This window comes from Semicossyphus pulcher, unplaced genomic scaffold (genome assembly GCF_022749685.1).
Source record: "Semicossyphus pulcher isolate SPU_LCO1_2020_fin unplaced genomic scaffold, fSemPul1.0.p SCAF_1, whole genome shotgun sequence".
NCBI lineage: Eukaryota > Metazoa > Chordata > Actinopteri > Labriformes > Labridae > Semicossyphus > Semicossyphus pulcher.
Window position 1 is genome coordinate 7,594,879 of NW_027211603.1, and position 19,730 is coordinate 7,614,608.

The following is a 19,730-nucleotide window of genomic DNA, read 5'->3' on the forward strand; positions in this document are numbered from 1 at the left end:
GTAACATGTAGATCTAAATTTGGACAATCAGCTTTCTCACTAAGGGGCTTTAAACTCTGCAACACATTACCGACAAATCAAAATGAAATCTTTCACAACAAAGGTCAAATGCTGGCTCAAAGCAAACCAGAGCTGTTCTCGTTTCAGCTTGTATTTTAAAATAGAATTAGAATAGAAATAGTATAGAATTTGCGTATTGTTATATTATGGTGTATGTATTTAACTGTATCTTCATATCTGCAGTTTTAAGTGGTTTTATGATACTGAATGCTTTATTTTTATTACGAATACCTAAAGCCTAAAGGGACAAGAGTTGAAAATTAGCGATAGCTACAAACTCTGTGCAACGCGTCAGTTTCATGCTCTGTACTGGAACTGTGTTAGATTGCAGCGACCCTATCGAATAAAATAAATTCTATTGAATTCAATGCAAATTCAAAGTAAATCATTAAAATAATCTTTATATATTCCAAAATATACAACACAGTAAATTACAGGGACAAAAAAATGGAAAATACAACAACAGTGTCCCATGTAAATGATATAAAAATAGATTATGTTATAAATAAACTAATAAATTATATTGTTAAGATTATTTTTCTGTCTTTTTTGCCTTTATTTGACAGGACAGCTGAAGATAGACAGGACATGTTGGGAGCAGAGAGTGGGCAATGACATGCACCAAATGATCGGCAGACCAGGAGTCGAATCTACGATCAGTGCGACAAGGACAGCAGCCTCTGTACACGGGGCGCCTGCTCTACCAACTGAGCTAAACCAGCGCACCGATATATATTGTTAGAACAATGTGTAAGTAGTGTTTAACTGTTATGGCAGGACAAGGTGCAGCTGTTTTAAAGCTTCTATGTTGATTTTGGCGCCCCCTTGTGTGTTCGGGGTTAGAAAGCACCGGATCTATTTTAAATATGTAAAGTATTCTAGATGAACGAAGCTTTATTTAAGTTAAATCTTAATCTTAGACATAAATAATACTTGATGCTGTAAATCAGAGCGTATACAAAGTAGCGGAGTAGCTGTATAAAGTCGAATAACGTGCGAATATTAAAGCAAAGTACAGCTGAATGTACTTTGTAAATTATTTGCCACAACTGCACTTTTCCAGTAAAGCCAGGTCTGTGGGGAATCATGAGTAAGCGGGACGTTGTTTCTGGAGTCACTGCTGTTAAATGAGTATTTTTTGACATTCATAACCGATCTTTTTTGACCCTGATTGTATCTGTGGGGCAGCTGGAGTCTGTGAGGCAGCTTGAGTCTTAGCCACGAATGAAACATAAACTATCCGCGCTGTTACATACACAATGCTTACATGGGAAAATGAGTTGTGTCTTGGTGAAGTGACTCTCACTGTGACTAAAACCTCAACATGACATGACTGGCTCAAGTGAACATTCAAAACCACAAAATGGAAAGTACAGTAAAGCAGATCTGCAGTGGGAGTGAGTCTGTCCCTGAAGGTCTTCTGAACAATCACTTCCAATCAGCGTTAAACATGATCTGTGTTATTAGTCATACAGTTTCTCACAGGGCTGACATCATTCTTAGAAGAGCCAGTGTGGTGAAGATGGCTGCCACATCACGTCCCGCATAATCCCCTCTTGACACAACACACAGTGAATCCTGGCTTCAGCGACATCACTGATTACTGGCAACTAAACACATGGAACCTGAATGTCCATTAAGTTTTGGGATGTGAGCAGTGAGTGACGGCGTATCGGGGAGGGCATGTGCTCATGTGATCTGCTGCTATAACACTTTGACAATTTGGCTTGCGCGTTTGCTTCCTGGACAAAATCCTACTTTTATTTGACATAGATTGACTCTTATGTTGCAACAACTTTATAGATTTTGCATATTTAGGCGTTCACTTTGAAAACATTAAACTAAGGTAGGAGTTATCGCAGATATCGACCGGTGTCTGCAGCAGCCAAAAGCACAAAAACAGTGATGATGGAGCTAGCAAGCTTGTAGGTGTGTGTCAGGGGGAGGAACATTTAGTTTCATTGGATGAGAAATTAGTATTCCCCTTGAGTGCAGGATGAGTCATCATGTTGTTTTCTTCATGTGTTATTTACTTAGAATAGCATTAAATAGAAAGTTATATGGTTAAAGAGTTTCGACAGTGTGCTAATGTGTGTGTGTTACCTTGAAGCTGTACTTGATGTTGTAGCCCGACTGCCGGATGCGCACGGTCTCCAGCATGCCTGTGTAGCGCAGCTGCCTCAGCACCAGGTCATCATAAAACCTTAAAGGCAGCTGAGAGAGAGAGACGGCCAGAGGAGAGGGTGGTAATCAAGGAGAGGAGAGACGGACAGAAGAAGGAGAAGCGACAGACAGCAGAGGTTACAGAGAAGAAGAAGAAGAGGGGGGAATGATAAACAGCTTTAGAAAAGTTCAAACTTCAAAGTGAATTTAAAAAGCGGTCTGCAGTGATCACACTGTACCTTCTCAGCATTGGAACGGATGCACTTGACAAAGTAAGGCTCAGACTGACCCAGAGTCTCCATTAGCTTATTGAGGGAGGCCTGCAGAGTGAGACACAAGAGAAGACGTTAACTGTGACATGATGTGAGGCACATATAGTCCGCTTTTGTTGCTCCACAGTCTCCTGACAGGCTGAGGGCGCTAAAGTCGGGTGGGTCTGTCAGCCGTGAATAAACGTCGCTCCCTCTGTAAGTTAAACTCTCTGCTGCAAGATTAAAGTCTCTGCCTGAGATCATAAACACCAGCAACATGTCTACAAAACATGTGTGTGCAGTGTTTCCATGTGCAATTCTGCTGTGTGTGTAAACATGTGCACATGTGTGTCAGCATGTGTGTGTGTGTGATAATTCAGTGGCGGGAGGAATTCAGTCTCCTCCCCCTCCACAGGAGATTAAAGCAATCAGAGCAGCACAGGATGTGGGAAGTGAAGTCATCCACACACTGGGGCCCGGGCGGGCGGCCAGAGGGGCCTCAGCGCTCGTCTACACCTCCAACAGCCACAGCAGAGTTCACGTTCAAAGACATCACAAACTGTAAAAGTCCTTTTTTCTGAGCTGGCATGTGTTACCGGCCGTAAATGTGCACATAAGATTATTCCTGATGTTGCTAATGGTTGTCAGTCCCACTTATCTCAGGCTCTGACGGGTGTTTCACAAGAAAATCCTCTGCTTAGATATTAAAACAGAAAGCAGAGGGCCTCCATTTCAAAGTTTTCTCTTTGTTTTTAGCAGTTTAAATAGTAGAAATAAGCAAATATTGGTTGTTCAATTACTGCCGTTCCATGCCCAAGTAAATCTTTAAAGCCCCCCTCCAGTGAAAATCAAGTGTTTAACCTTGTAAACATCTCCATGTGGTGTTTTTCATGTGCTACAAGACATATCAGGGACAACATCAGCAGTCATCTCCATGGCTGGGCCTGTCTGTCTGAACAACAACTTTTTAGATTGGCAGGTTTGAGATGTCACAAACCTAAGGAGCCAATCCCGTTAATGGACGGGGCGACGCTACGCATATCATTATGTGTAACCTATGGCAACCACTTCGGCGATGCGCGAGCTAGCTGTAACAGTCGGCTGTAAACTCACTACTCATGTCTACATTTCAAGCTAGCTAAGTTTTAACAACTTGCCACTAAAAGATCACGACAGAGGGGGCGGTTGGAAATTTGCATAGTGGGCGGGGCCTATGCAGATGGGAGCGGGAGAAGAAGGAGAAGCCTTGGGAAGTGATTAAACGTATTTTGCAGAAAAAAACATATCAGACAGAATTTATTATTTCAAGCAGAGCATTTTATATGTCTTAAAACATGACTGGAGCTGGTCTTTAAGAGGACTTTATAAAGGGCGTGACAATAACTGACCAAAAATCTCCCTCACCAAATCCAAAGTATCTTTTAAAGCATTTATAAATTGGTTTTCTTAGATTTCCAGACATGATGTCACACATTTAAGAGGGGCATTTAGGGTGGGTGTGTGAACTGCGCAAGAGACACATATGGAGAAAAACGGGGATAAGAGGGTGGACAGTAAAAGGCCGTGGGCAGGCGGAGTAATGGATGATGTTTCCACCAACAGCCGGTCTGAAAGGACACACCTTGTTTTTATCATATTCACAGCTGGAGGGAGATCCTCGGTACAGCTCAGGCTCATCGTGTTATTTTTACTATGAGAGCACAGAACGGCAGTGTGCAGTGCGGTACCGGCTCTGTGTGTGTGTGTGTGTGTGTGTGTGTGTGTGTGTGTGTGTGTGTGTGTGTGTGTGTGTGTGTGCGTGTGTGTGTGTGTGTGTGTCTGACCTGGAACTGTGCGCTGATACTGGGTGGTTTCTTCTTCTTGTGGAGGTGAAGCAGCGACTTGGTGATGCGGTCGTGCAGCGCCAGGTTGCTGAGGTACTTCAGGGACTTTACGTTGAGTAAATGCTGCAGAAGTGAAGTCACAGTTAGCTGACACTGCTGCTAATGCAACACGCCATTAGAAACTATATATCATAGAGATCCTGTGCCGTACCTTCGGAAGAACTGGCTTAGATTTGTAGTTCTTGTTCCTCCTGCTCATAAAGACACAAAAACAGAAAAGTGAAACTCACAGTCAAGATATTTTTAGCGAGTATTTGAATTAATGTTACACATCCTCCTGAAGTGGGTCATATTTCTGTCAGTAAGGTTCAAACTTTATTAATCCCTGTGGGGAAATTCTCTCTTCACTTGCTCTCCGTCACAGGGAGGTCAGAGGTCAGGGTCAGCTACAAATCAGCACTTCTGCAGCTGGTAGGAATGTAGTGATCAGTGAAGCACACCTCATAGGGCCGATGTTTGCTGACACTGAGTTTGAACTCAGGTATTTTACTTAAAGGTGTCTCTAGGCAACAGAATACTGACCTGAATAACAAATAATAGAGTCAAATGATGCTGGAAACAGTTAGCAAAAAGCTAACCATTAAATTGTGTCTTAAAAAAAACACCTAGATGATGGGACTACTGTGTTATCTCTGAATCAGAGGTATGGGGGAGTTTACAGCAATGAGGGTGACTGTGAATATGTCGTGTTACTGACATGAGGATGTCGTGGGCTCTCTCCAGGAGTTTGCTGTTGGCAGAGTTGACAAAGATGCCGTCTTCTTCTGTGTTGGAGCCGCTGGAGGACAAGCGGCTCTGTCGACCCACACGCCCGTTCCAGCCGAGGCCCGGAGAACTACTGAGGAGAAAACACACGCACACAGACAGATAAAATGATTAGCTTGAGTTTACCTTAGTGAACAGGAACTTCAACATTGATTGATGATTCCACAAGAAAGGAAACCCTGGAGCAACTAATGTAATACTTTCTAACAGTGCCTTGTGTTTTTGTATGTCTAAATGGGATCGTCTTTCCCACTGGACTGAGCTCCACCAGCAGGGGCAGTAGTTCCCATGTTTTTTTTCCCCTCATAGAGAGAGAAATTTCTCTCACCCAAACTTCAACACAGTTTACTGAGGCCTCAGAGGGTTTCAACCTCAGGCCGCAAGGTGAAACCAAACCACCTGCCCAGAACGCAAGCAAAAACACGGGTGGTCAGGTCACGGTGAGAACCATCAACCATTATGAAATACTGTAGCCCAGAGGAGAGGACGGGAGAGGACGGGAGAGGGGGGAAAGCAACAGGGGTCAAAAAAGAAGCAAGAAAACATGCTTGGTCTCTTTCTATGGAGAGAAAATGAGGTGGGACACGAGAGGGAGACTTTTTAGAGGCTGAAAAGTTAACACATATTTAGGACAGAAGGTGAGATGGGAGAGGTTTTGATCGTGCTGCACGGACAGATGTTTGTTTGGTAGAAAACCACAAAGTCTTTATGCTTGTTGTGTTCACCTGCATTTATCCATTTTTGGAATAACAGATATAATTTAAGAGGGAACTCCTTAAAATGATTCCCCCTCAAGTGTTCCTCTGAAAAGAGAAAAAACTTTTTCACACTCGGCGCCGTAAGAGCACGGAACGAGCTTCCAGAGAATGTAGTGCGGGCTCCTTTAGTTAACTCTATTAAAAATAGACTGGATGAATTCTGGTCAGCGAAGGATATTTTTGAAATGTTGAAATGTGAGTGTTTGTGATATTGTTGTGATTTTAAAAATGTTTGTTGTTTTTAGTGGAGAGTCTGGCGTGGAGGATTTGTATCCTGTGCCAGAGAAAATGTTCAATAAATAAGAAGCATCATTTTCTTTCCAGATATTACATTGTCTCACTGTTTTGGAACTGCTTTTAGCCAGGCTAGCAGCACGTCTTTAGAGGTGGCAATGCACAATGAGCAGCGGTTAAAGCGCGTGCCCCGTGTAAAGAGAGAAACTCAGTCAGTTTCCTCAGTGCAGCAGCTCCGGATTCGACTTCGACCCTCTGCCATTTGCTGCAGGTCATCTCCACTCTCTCTTCCCCCATTTCCATCCTCTAAAGAAAAACTACTCCACAACTACTGGATAAATTGCCATGAAAACATATATGAAAATCATGGCCCCTTAGAGGATGAATCCTGCTGACTTTAAAATCTAGCACTCCCAAATGAATGAAATGTCCATCTGCTGTATTTGGTGATTTTGTCCTCCAAAGTCGAGCATGCCAAAATGCTAAACTAAGCAGGTAAACATTATACTTTATTCTCTTTATCATTCTTTCACGCAGGTTTGGTATGCGTACGGATGACGTAAAGATGTCTCTGTTCAGAGCTTACTGTACACCTGTATCCTGCGAACCTGTGGACAAACCACAAGAAAACAAGCTTACAGAGATTACAAATAGCTTATAATAATGCTATGAGGATTCTCCTTAAGCCACCAAGACGGTGCAGCGCAAGAGAAATGTTTGTAACTGCTCGAGTCAATACTTTTCAAGCTGTTTTAGGAAATCTTATGTTTACATTTATGTGCCGGCTCGATGCCTCAGAGAACGTTATCCTCTTGGTTTTGTCAAAGATCAGATGTAGCTCTACGCGCTACCAATCCCAGCTCTGGAGACGCCGGTACAGATGCCTCCTTGTAAGACGTCACATTTTAAACCATTAATTTTTCTTGTGCTTTAGTTTAACTTATTTTGTGTCTTGTCTTTTTATCTGGACCTCGAGTCTAGTTGAGTGGTAATGTGAGCTTCAGCATGCGGACATTTAAACAGATTTAAACTCAAGACAAAGTGTCAACAGAATGAAAGTAGTATTAGGGCCACATTGAAAGAAAAAAAGTAATAATATTACGAGGAAAAAAAGATGGAATTTACAAGAATAAAGTCGTAAATTCTATGAGAATAAAGTCATAAGAGAATAAAGTAGTCATTTTACGATTAAAAAATATTCTCGGAATATTACGAGAATAAAATTACGACTTTTTTTTTTTTACATAATATTACGACTTTCTTCTCTTACGACTTTATTCTCTCAATATTATGACTTTATTCTCGTAAGATTTCGTCTTTTTACATGAAACGTCTGATTTTTTTCTTTAATGTGGCCCTTATCCTGCCGCTGTAAACCAGAGTTATATTCATTCCACGCCTGAACACAGCTTGTCGGAAAGCTGATTCATGTGTAAAAAATATTTTCTTTCAGTCCAAACTTAAACACTGTGTGCTGAATTTTATACACATGATGGACACAAACCAAAAATAAAAAACCAGGTGTTAAAAAAACTATACTGTAGCCCAGAAGAAGAAGAAGAGACCCAGAGGACGCTTCTTCAGCACATCCAGTTTAATGCTTCACTACGAAAATCACAGTCTGGGTTACATCCCCACTGTCCCACAGGAGTAGTACACACATATATGACATTTACTACCAACCTGCATTACATTAAAATATTATAAATGACTGCATAAGAAGAGGAGGAACATGATGAACTGGGCAGAATTTCTCCCCTGTTGACCATCGATCTCATTACATAGTGACAGCACAATAAGCCTCTTGTTGTTCTCTATAGCCTCTCTGAGAGTCCCATAAAGCTGCGCACTGTCCAAAACTCTGTCCAGCCGACACGCACCCTGCAGTATTTATCACTCCCCGGGCACTCCCCTCCGATGCATAGCTCTGCCTTTACATCACAGAGGAAGCAGCTGCACGGGGTTTAGTGCTCCGCGAGTACGAAGAGGATGAGTGTGTACGACTGAGTGAGTAAGAGACAGAGACGGAGAGGGAGGCCAGAGGTCGCAAATCACATTAAGGGGGGATTTTAACAGCCCCAGACTTGAGCTCCTGTGTAACAAAAGCCGTGTTGTACGAGCCGCTCTGTGCCACCAGTCGTGGTCGTGGGCTGCTAATCTCGCGGTCCGCAGCTAATTAGAGGAGGTGGTGGAGTGAAGACTCAGCGGGGCGGCATGAGGGTAACGCTCGGGGTCACAGAAAGTCTTTACTCTTTATTTTAAAGGCCTGCCATGACTTTCTCAAAGCCCGGAGATTAATATAATTGCATGATCGTTAAATAATAAGTTATAACAGAGCATTAGAAAGAAAGGAGTTAAGTTCCAGAGCAAGTATGTAAGATGGAATAATGAGTTTACTGGACGGCCTGGGGGCTTCGGGTTGAGGTCTCTAAATATGAACAACAACATTGCTGAACTTTGACCCGGGACTTTGGTGAAGGTTTCTTTCTGTTCATTTCCTCTTTTTACAGTCGACTCACTAATAAAGCATCAAATGCAAAACAAAAGGTTGACAACAGCTGATAATTAAAGCTCCTGTGAGGAACTCTGGTTTGTGTTGATTTTGGCGCCCCCTGTGGACAAAGCCGTACCTCTTCTCTCTTTGCTGATTTTGTCCTGTACATGCTTAAGTGGTGGTTTTTAATAAAATATCATCTTGCTTTCTTTAACAGTCATATGTATAACTCGCTTTAAATGTTTGCCCTGAAAATGTAAACAAAGGCAGTGTTTCCGTCTGTTTCATAACAAGCGAAAAAAACTCCTCTCAGGAGCTTTAAAAATATCCTTCAACAAATGACTACATTCTTGTCTATCACCATCCTTGGCTTAAAATGTTTGTTTTGTGTCGGCCTGCAGAAAATATAAAGACTACAGAGCCGACAGTAGCTCTGTATTGACTGTCCTGTCAGTCTGTAACTCTGTGTTGTTGCTGCTGTCTAAGCAGGTCTTTCTTGAGAATGAGACCACGTGTCTCTAAGAGATTACCTGTCTAAATAAAGGCTAAATAAAATTTTAAAAAGACGACAGAGAAAAGTATGATCTCTTACAAATAATGCTGATAAATGTGAACATATTATCATAATCAGCTTTGATCTGAATCCTTATTTTCACAAGTTATGGAATACTGCAAACGGCCCTTCACTGTTAAAATAAATTTAAATACAAGAGTGAGACAAACGATCTAAACAATGTATGCATCACAACGTCATGTAAATATAATAGTCCTGTCATATTTTCATGAAGCTTATAAAAATTCTGTTCAGAGCGGTGATGGTTTATCTGCAGGTGTTTAGTTTTGAGTTGGTTGTTTGTGCCGTTGTGTTTGATTGCGTTAAATCGTTTGCTGAGTCAACACAGTACCTGGTCCTGATGACACCTTTTAATGTGTCCAGACCCTGCTCATCCATATAAGTAAATATACAGCTCCAGAAAAAAAGAGAGCACTCCAAATGTTCCTTAAACCAGCATCTCTCTCTACATGTCATGGTCAGCCCAATGCAGATCTGAACCTCATTGAAAACCGCCTGAATGTGATCAAGAGGAAGACGTTTGGTCACAAGCCATCGAACAAAGAGTGGCCTAACGTCTACCAACAGTAATGTGACAGACAGGTGGAGAGCATGCCAAGATGCAGAAAAGCTGTAATTAAAAACCAGGTTATTCCACTAAATACTGACCTCTGATCTCTGAGTCAAAACATTCATATTCTGTTGTTTAAACACGAACATGAACTTGTTTTCTTTGCGATATTTGAGCTCTGAAATTTCATTTTTTGCATCTTTTGGTTTTCTTAACCAGTCGTCATTTTCTGCAAATAAAGACTTGAACGAGAATTTATTTCATTTTGAAGTAGGAGAAATGTTGTTTACAATAAAACAAAGCTTAATTTTACACAAACACAAACCTATAAATAGTAAAACCAGAGAAAAACACATTTTTGCAGCGGTCTCTAAACCGGCTCGACCCCTGACGATCGAAAGAGTTTGAAACAAGCTTTGACATCACATCTCCAAACCCGGCGCAGACTCTTACCGTGGTGAGATCTCATTGATGGTGTTGCTCCCCTGAAGGTCCGACAGCGGCGTACGTGGACTCCTTCTGGTCACACCTGATCACGAGCAGACAGGTTTGCATCATGTGAAAGAACACAAAATAAAACACACACACACATTCACACACAACAGACAGGAGGACAATCAAACCCTTCCCAACACAAACACACCTCCGACACCATGTGACATCCAGTGTTATTGCAGTGAGTGTTATGTGTCTTTTTATTGGACATATGATCTACTGCAGGTGATTTAACACTTAAGATCTGTGAGGTTAACAGGGAGCTGCTCTTGTTAGTGTCGTATTATTGATGATGATACTGAAGCGTTATTTAGTTACTCTGGACTGTAGGTTTGCTTCGTTACTTAAGAGACTAATATTCATATCTACAAAAGCAGAGAAGAGTCAGGCTTGTTTTTTGGAGATCACAAAGCTTGTTTTCCTGGGATAACGTTGTGTTAGCTCAAATAAACAAAAGGCAGATATCTTAAAATAAATGAAATTTTAATGAAAAAACACCTTTGGTTTTTCTTATAATCGTGGGATAATTATTTAGTATTTGAAAAATAAAAAACAAAAGAGTTATTCATTTGATCACAAGTAAGGGCCTGTGTCCACTAACGCCCTCAACGTCAGCTGTTTTTTGTCACAGCGCTCTCAGTTGAAAATAGCTCAACTTTTGGACCACCGCCGCGCTTGTCAATGTCACTTCTCCCTCACCGGCCAATTAAAATAAGGAAGGGGCGGGATTTACGATATCAACCTCGTCAAGAACATGGTGGAGGAGGCGCTAATCCTTTTGTTTTCATCTTAAATGAGCTGCTATAGTTGTCCTGCTGCGATTTGTTCAAACTGAAATGACCCTCCTGATCTCTGATAAATATTACAAGTATTAAGAGGAACTGAATTGTAATTACAAAATAATCAACTTGTGATGCGATAACAATATTTATTAGTGATGCAAGATCCTCCTGTTCTATATCAAAATGCTGTCATCCTGTCCCACACAAGGATTTGTACCTTTATCCTCATATTCTGGAGTGGACATTATCGAATTACTTGCTACGACTGTTATTATTTTCTTTAATTTCATCCTATATAGCCTATGGATGTCTGTAAAAATACACATACAGCTGGGAAGAGGAAAAGAAACTTACTGAACTGTATTGAAATGTATACATTGTATTGTGCTGATAAAAAAAGGAATCTAATAAAAACTAAGTTTTGTGATACTATTGCAAGCATGACCTTTCTCTGCCTCCATAGATACCATGTTTTGTCTCCTAATTATAGAGTAACTAAAGAAATAATGCAGGGATCAACCTAAAGAGAAACAGTAAATCTCTGATCAGAGTGGGTGTAATTAAGGCTGCTGTGTTACATTACTACAGTGTGATTGCTGGTTTTGGCAGTGAGAAGCCAACAGTTACAACAATCAGTCTCAGTGAAGAGAAATCATAGAGCTCTACGGTGTGTTAGCCGACTCAAAGAGGAATCTGAGAGAGCGCTTTATCAGGAGACTAAACCAGTGTACCGTTTTCAGTCTCATCACTTTGAACAACACTTTCACTCTCATCTGGAGCTGCAGGGTGGCACAAAACAAACAGACACAAACACATCTGAGTGTCATGAAATGTGACCGTTGACAGAAGCGTGTGAGCTAAGCTGAATGTCCTGCACCACATGTAAAGCTGCCCGTGAGCAGGTTAGTGATCATCATTTACACATCTGTGCCCCGACTATAATCATAGACCCCCTCAGATTTCTATCACCTCCACCAGCCTGTGTGCTATTAGTGATTGAAGATATCTGCTGTGGTGCACAAGCAAATATACCCAACGCCCAACATAATGTGTGCAATTACCGACAACAGAAGAAAGTGATGGAGTTACAATGATGTTTACCAACACCAGAGTTAGCTGATACACCCATGCATTTCACTGTTAGCCCTTTACTAGCACTCTGTTAGCGACAGAATGGCTGAAGCATGCTAATGAAAACGTGCAAGACGAGACCGAGAGCAAATGCATGCAGGTGCTTAAGACAGAGAGAAGAGGGAGACACAGGGAGCTGAGACCAACAAGCATCTAGTCTACGTAAAGAAACTTAAGCTACAAATAAAAAAAGCAGGAAATAAAAACTTTAAAAACAATATTTAACTTATTTCACAGACTGTATATGAGAAGTGGATGTAGCCTCTTGTTTCAAAAGGGAAGCTAATAGGGCAGGGCCTTTAACCTGCATTACTCCTAATGGCCAGCAGGGGGAGACTGGTTAGATTACATGATATCAAAAGGGAACATTACCCTACTTCTCAGTTTTAAAGTAATAATCTCGAAGATTTTCATTAAAATTAATGTTAAGTCACTATTTATCGCCTGAATGAGGTAACACAATGGTGATTGAGCCTATGGCCCACTGATGAAAGCTTTTACATGTTCAGTATTACAGACTGGGTGTCTGTGGCGACTTCGTGGGAAAAATCACAAGCGGCACCCAGTTAGCGACACGTTTTCCATCAGCCAGCAGTGGCGGCTGCTTTTCCGCTCTCTGCAAGTGTTGCGAGTAAACAGTAATCTACTATGGCTGAACAAACAAAGAAAAGATGGATGACTACAGATACAACTTCAACAATAAGTGAGAATCCAAAGAAAAACAAACAAACTCGACGCTCAGATGAAGCAAACAGTCTAAAAGGGAAAGTGACCGTCAGCGAGGAAAATCAAGAGTTACAACCGGAGCCAACCGTGGACGTCACACATGCAGCACTGTCTGGATATCTGAAAGTGTGCTCCAGCAATTACCGTTTATGGCCACAGATGCCGCCAAAGAGAACAAAACTGAGATCTTCGAGATTATAACTTTAATACTTCAATAAACCTTTTCCTAACAAGTTATGGCCTCAATCGCTAGTTCCAAGTCTTTTTCAAAGCAGTGTGATTTTCATTTCTTAAATAATGCTCCTATTTAGGGTAAAATAGATGAACAAAACATCCTGTCAACCTTGATAATAACAAAACATTTGACAGGTGAGGAGCGAGGTAAAATAACACGCGTTGTCCCGAGTTAATTGACTGAAGTGGAATGTAACAACGCATATCCACCCTGTCGCCCTAATACTGTTTGTTTACTTCTGGATCCAAAAATCCAAGACGGGGACATCTGAATGCTGAACTTGAGGGTTCAATACAAGCGCAAATTGGCGACGTCACAGTGGCTACATCCACTTCTTTCTTTCATACAGTCTATGGTATATTATCACAATATTATCATGATTCTGATCTCTTTTTGCTCGACTTGGCTGCACTAAAGTGCAGTTAAGTTGTTGATGTTGGTCAGCCTCGTCCCTGCAGTTTCCCCGAGTCATGTTCTAACATGGAAACAGGAGGAGTTATTGTTGTATTGGCAGCCTTACTGTACTTCTCCTCTTTGCATCTCTGCAGGATCTCTAAGCTTCTCTGATGCACAGGGTGCTGCAGAAAGCTAAAACTATCCACACTTTTCAAAACTGCACAGGGAGCAGCATCATCATGCCCTTGGAGAAGCAAAACAAAAGAGAAAAAAAAAGACACAAGGAAAGAGAAGGAGGGGGAAAAAAGAGAGAGAGAAACGACAGATTAGACAGCGAAGAAGAAGAGATCAAGAGATGCAGTCGTCTACTGGAGAGATACCTGTGCAAGACTTCAGGAGAGAAGATGATTGACATTCAAAACTGCAGTCGGCGGCAGCAGTAAGATGTTTGTCACAGTAGCTCTGTGTGTGGGTGTTCGCCACCCAAAGGCAACTCAGTACAATGTCTTCTTCAAGTTTGTCTGCAACCTTTTTCTCAGTGTGAGGTTATTTAAAGGTTCCATATCAGCTAACAACAACTTATAAAAAGAATTAAAGTGTTTGCATGATAAAACTTTAACTTAAAGCTTTAACACGACTGTCATTTTGTAGAAATGTTTTAGAAGACATGTAAAAGTTCCCTTTGGTGACTGATATCTTAAAAGTTGGAAGAATCTCTAAAAGAAATGTTTGGTTACAAAAACAACTTCATGTCAAACCTAATGTGTCAGAACAGAAGCATCAAGAGGGTGCACACAATTCATAAGACTGCAAGAGAGAGAATCTGATGCTAATATCTACTGCATATCAAGTCGAGACAGAGTCGTATCTGAGGGAAAAGGAGGCATTCATAAGGATGCTAAAGCTGAGAGAGACAGAGAGTAAGAGCTAAGGTAAATACATGGCAGCACTACCGGCACTATGCACACACACTACAGAACAATCACTGCTAAGACACAGATTATGGCAGGAAAAAACTAACTATTTGATACAGGAAAACTGAATAAATAACACATAGTTTCTTGGCTGAATAGAAGTAAATTAATCTGTGTTCACGCATATAAGTTTAGTACTTCAAATGTTCACATGACAATCAGTAAAGGCGTTGTCTTTTCCCTCTTTGTGGACTCTTTCAGTTGTTTGATTTGGACACAGCCTGAGCTGCACACAAACTACAGAGAGCACACATTTTCATCATGGAGAATATTTATTCTAATCTAATTTATGTCACTGAAAATGTAAAAGCTTCAAAATGCTGTAAATTAATATTATAGGCCCAATCTAAACATAAGCAGCTGCCTCGGCCCAAGAAGTCTGTCTCCTCACGGACACTCCTCTATAATGTGCAGACTCTCTTTCAGCGTTAGAGCTCACCGGTCTTCTTCTGCGTGTGTCTCTTCCCAGCCTCCCTGAAAGCCACCAGGGCCCTGAAGTAGGCTCGGAGAACCGCCCAGCGGAAAGTGGCCGACGGGTCGATGCCCATCAGCCCGCAGATGAAGGCGTTCTTGCTGCTCTTCAGGAGAGCGACGACGTCCGGACGCATGTGGTCGGTGTTCTTCTCCCTGAAATCCTGAGTGTGCGACACAGAAAGACAATGGTAGTTTATTTAATTAGATCCCCTTAACCGTCTGCCTCAGCAGCCCATCAATCCCTCTAATGATGGGTTTTTAAAATCATTGAATACACAGGAGTATTAACCCTTTGAGCTCTGCGATAGAAATGATGTCAGTGCCTCTGTTGGTATTTTTACTTATGAGGTGTCTTCCAAATCTTCCATATCCCCAGAATGTCAACAACCTAGGCTGAAAGGTTATGTAAGTCAATATAGTTTAATAACGTTTCGTTGGTTTAATCTGCAATAGAAATACATTGATTGTTTACTTATTGTGATGGAATTTCTTGGAATACATTAAAATGTTTCATGTCCATTAAATCTCTACAATCTAAAGGTTGTGGAAGTTTTGAAAATATGCTCGAGCTGTGAGATCAGTACAGAGAGGATTACGCAAAAGGAAATCTCCAACAGTCAGATGACAGCTGCCCTGCGCTGCCCATGCATCTTCAGCCATCTTACACTGCATGCAACCCAACGTTATCACCAAACTTCAACAATTTGATGGCGCTAAAATCAGATGTATTCGCTTTCTGGTGCAAAATGAATGGCAGTCTCTAGCTGTTATAGTTGTTTATTACACGGCTGTGTTAAATACTTGATTCTGATTGGTTGATAACGGCATTCTGTGGTCTGTTAATTCTCGATAACAGACCGTTGTTATGAAGAACAGACCGTTGCTAGGGATGCGGCTCTCTTGATTTCGTAAGTAAAAAGCTGTGTAATAAGCGGGATAATGTATGGTGAGCAGGTTGTTATCCTCCGTGATTACATATACATATTTAAGACACGTCTTGTAAAAAGAACAACAAAAAAAATGCTATTTGGCGTCCATTTTCAAAGGTTTCTTCATGGTCGATAATTGACCACTAAACTGCAATTAATAACTTATTTAGTGGAATTAAATACAGATCTTTTAACATCTTGATGAAAATGAATGTGAATGTCTGCCATGAACAAAACTTAAAGCACAGTAGAGATTGGCTGCACTTCCCTTCTTCCCTTTCCCGTCCAATCAATTACACAGTGGAGAAGCGATGATGACACTGACCTTGACGCCGTACTTGACCTTGCCAGCGTAGTGTTTGATGATGAAGGCGGGCTCCATGACAGCAGGGAACTCGATGTAGCTGTTCCCCTCATGCTGCCGCTTGAACTTATCCAGCAGAGTCTGGTTGGTGGCCTGAGGGAAACTGGGATTAAAGGACAGAAGAGTCTGATCACTAAAAGATCTAAATCTGTTTTAAATAATAAACACATTGTTGATGCTCTTATTTAAAGTGTCGTCGACGTGGCAAGTTAACATCTGATCTGTAACCAGTAATGACAGTTCCTCCTCTGACGACACAGGTCAAAGATTATCATCTGAAGCTGATCTCAGCTCAGATTTTCCTTTAACATGAAGAGGCAGAAAACCACCCGCTTACAGGAAGAGAAGAGAGGAAGAATGAGACACCGGGGGTTTTGGAGCGGGCTGAAACCTGAGCTATGAAAACAACAGAGCCGAAGATTCAGAACTTTCCAGCTTTTCTGAGTGGGAGGATTTTAACTCGGGGTCAGAATGGAGAAGAGGGGAATAAAGGAGGAAATACTGCTGGTACAAATACTCAGGAAGCATAAAAAGCTCATGTTTATTAAATTATGGTGATTTAATTAGATTTTCTAGGATTATGTAAGCAGACCTACACGGACATTTAACATTATATAAATCTGTTTATTGACAAATTTACCCTCAATGTGAGAGTCACAGTATAACACAATATTTCCCCATGAAGCTAACATACATGAGTATTTGTGTAAAGAAACTAAGCACATTTATTAAGTGCTAGCTTTGGGTGAGAATGAATGATGAAGAATGACATCACAGATACAAGCGGCCAAAATGAGTTTCCTCCGCAGGGTGGCTCGGCCTTAGAGATAGGGTAAGGAGCTCAGACATCCGGAGGGAGTTTGGAGTAGATCTTCTACTCCTTCGCATCGAAAGGAGCCAGTTTAAGTGGTTCGGGCATCTGATAAGGATGCATCCTGGGAGGAGCCTCTGGGGTAGACCCAGAGCTCGCTGGAGGGATTATGCCACCTGGCCTGGGAACGCCTCGGGAACTCCCAGGAGGAGCGGGAAAATGTTGCTAAGGAGAGGGACGTCTGGGCTAACTGCAGCCGTCTCGACCCCAGATAAGTGGAAGAAAATGGATGGATGGATGGATGGATGGATGGATATCCTTAGGTACAATTTTAAGGTGCTAGTACTTTACATTAGTAAAGTACTATAGTTCTCAGTAAAGATCTCATTTCAGCTCCTTCTACTTCTAATCAAATTCTAAATTCATCAACAAATATTAAACTTTTCACTCCACAAGATTTTTTTAAACTTTAGATACTAGTTACTTGCAGATTCAGATGTATAACTTAATCAGCAAATAAATTATGCCACTATTGATCCCGAGGAGCAGATTCCCAAGTTACCCAAAAGAAAACAGCTCCGGAAAAAATGAACAGATCACTTTTTCTTTTTTGCTAAATAAAATAAAAATATTCTCATTCAGGTCTTTTATTCGCAGAAAATGACGACTGGTTAAGAAAATGCAAAAAATATGTTTTTCATGTTCATGTTTTTCGTTACGCCACTTTTGGAACAAAAATTCAAGCAGCTTGTGTTTGTTCGATGGCTTGTGACCGTCCATCTTCCTCTCGATCACACTCAGGAGGTTTTCAATGAGGATCTGGATTGGGCTGACCATGACATGTAGCGAGAGATGCTGATTTAAGGAACATTTGGAGTAGTCTCTTAATTTTTCCCAGAGCTGTATGTTAGAGTAGTTAAAATACTCCCACCTTTGCCAGCTTCAACATTACAGTGATCTGCATAATGATGTTTCAGCTTTGGTTCTTTAGGTCTTATTTCAATGCCAATACTTCACTGCCTCACCTGCTGCTGACCTTCCGGGGTAATGACATTACACAAAGCTCCACAGCTGGAGTCAAAGCAGGGAAACTTCAGTTACATGGCATGCTACGACGCTGCCTGCCAACTCTGCTTCAACCTGCCAGAAGCACTTGACGGTTTACCACACAGGAAAATAAAATGAACAAGTCAGACGGGCTGAAGGACTCACTTGCACTCTTCATCCAGGAGGTGGAACAGCGCTGTGGGCTTCTTGCTGATCAGGGTGATGCAGCCTGTGTTGTCGATGTAGTCGATGTTGTGCCAGCTGATGCCCTCTGACCTGTATTCCTCCTGCAGGGACACACAGCCACAGAGAGGTCAGTGATAGTTTATATAACACATTTGAGCTCCTACATAAAATTATAATGCCTGGGAAAAAAATCCTCTTTTTGGCTGCGTTTCTCACGTTGCAATGAAGTGCATATGTTCACAGCTCTTATATAAACAATGTAAGCTGCCAGATTTCATCCCATCTGTAAGTAACACTTAAAATAAATCACATTTATTTAAACTTTGTGCCTTGCAGCAGTTGGACTGACGATATGAATGCAGAAAAAGCCATAAAATCTGGTTACATTCTGTTTTAGGACATGTCGCATTGTGGCATCAAATCAAAACAATTTCTCTAGACGGCAATAAAAATATGAATTAGTCTATCGAGGTGCCAGAAAAGCCAGACGACGAGTCCTATGTGGAAGGCATGTTCAAAATGTTTGCAATCAAAGCAACAATGCTGTCTGTACGCATGCTTTCATATCGTCTCCTCGTGCTATAAACTGCTCTTCAGATCTCGCCGGGCCTCTCTGTGGTTTAATAACGAGGGGAGCATTCAGAGCATTTATCTGTTCTCTCCCATTACATGTTTTCTTCCTGTGTTCCTGGGAAAGAGATTCAACCAATAAAGACCTTAATCCAGAGGAGGTTTAATAAGAATCACTGAGAATATCCTTTAAAAGGCGGGGCAAAAAAAAGCTTCATCCACTATCTGTGCTGGAGACAATAAAGTTCACAGGGACACAGATCTTCTTCAGGATAACAAAAAAAACAATAACCAAAATAATTGCGTCTGCTTGGGTTCATTCCTGTAGAAAATTTGTTTGGCATTTAATTAAGATTACAGTTTGAGATAATCCGTCTGTAACGCAATCTTTGTCTGCCACAGTGATTTGTAGTTTAATTTAGATTTCTAAATACAAACAATCTGACTGACTCAATTCGAATCTTATCAAAAAACGATGTATTAAACTGTATTAAAATATGCTGCATGAACCGCTGTTCCCTGTGCAGCTGGTTCATCCTTTTTGTTGTGTAACTAAATCTGAATTTCTTTGACATAGTTTTCCGAAGTTATACAAGATGCTGACGGTGCATAGTAGGCGAAAAAAACCCATTTGTCCTTAAAGCTGCAGGACAGAACTTTTATTGAAGAAAAAACGTCTGCTCCAAAAGGGAAAAAACCCGTAAACTCTGAATAAGTTAAAATTAGCAGCTACTTGAGAGTGATGGGAAACAAATATTTTCAACCGACCAACTAGCTGCTATTAATTTCCATCATCTTACCAGGTCAGTTTTACATTGATAACTAACTAGCTTAAAACACGGTATTGCTTGCAGTATCATGTGGCCGAATAACATTGC

The 19,730-nt window shown here is 41.2% G+C and overlaps 1 protein-coding gene across 1 annotated transcript in view; it reads right to left on the minus strand.

Annotated features, from left to right (window-relative positions):
• The window catches only part of myo9aa (myosin IXAa), a 131,157-nt gene that overhangs the window by 19,844 nt on the left and 91,583 nt on the right, over positions 1–19,730 (minus strand). Inside the window, exons 12-21 of the mRNA XM_069667755.1 lie at positions 18,262–18,383; positions 16,200–16,341; positions 14,911–15,106; positions 13,622–13,741; positions 10,186–10,261; positions 5,055–5,195; positions 4,509–4,548; positions 4,298–4,420; positions 2,463–2,543; positions 2,164–2,274 (exon numbers count right to left, since the gene is read on the minus strand). Of these exons, the coding sequence (XP_069523856.1) occupies positions 2,164–2,274; positions 2,463–2,543; positions 4,298–4,420; positions 4,509–4,548; positions 5,055–5,195; positions 10,186–10,261; positions 13,622–13,741; positions 14,911–15,106; positions 16,200–16,341; positions 18,262–18,383 (1,152 nt within the window). The remainder of the gene's footprint in view (positions 1–2,163; positions 2,275–2,462; positions 2,544–4,297; positions 4,421–4,508; positions 4,549–5,054; positions 5,196–10,185; positions 10,262–13,621; positions 13,742–14,910; positions 15,107–16,199; positions 16,342–18,261; positions 18,384–19,730) is intronic.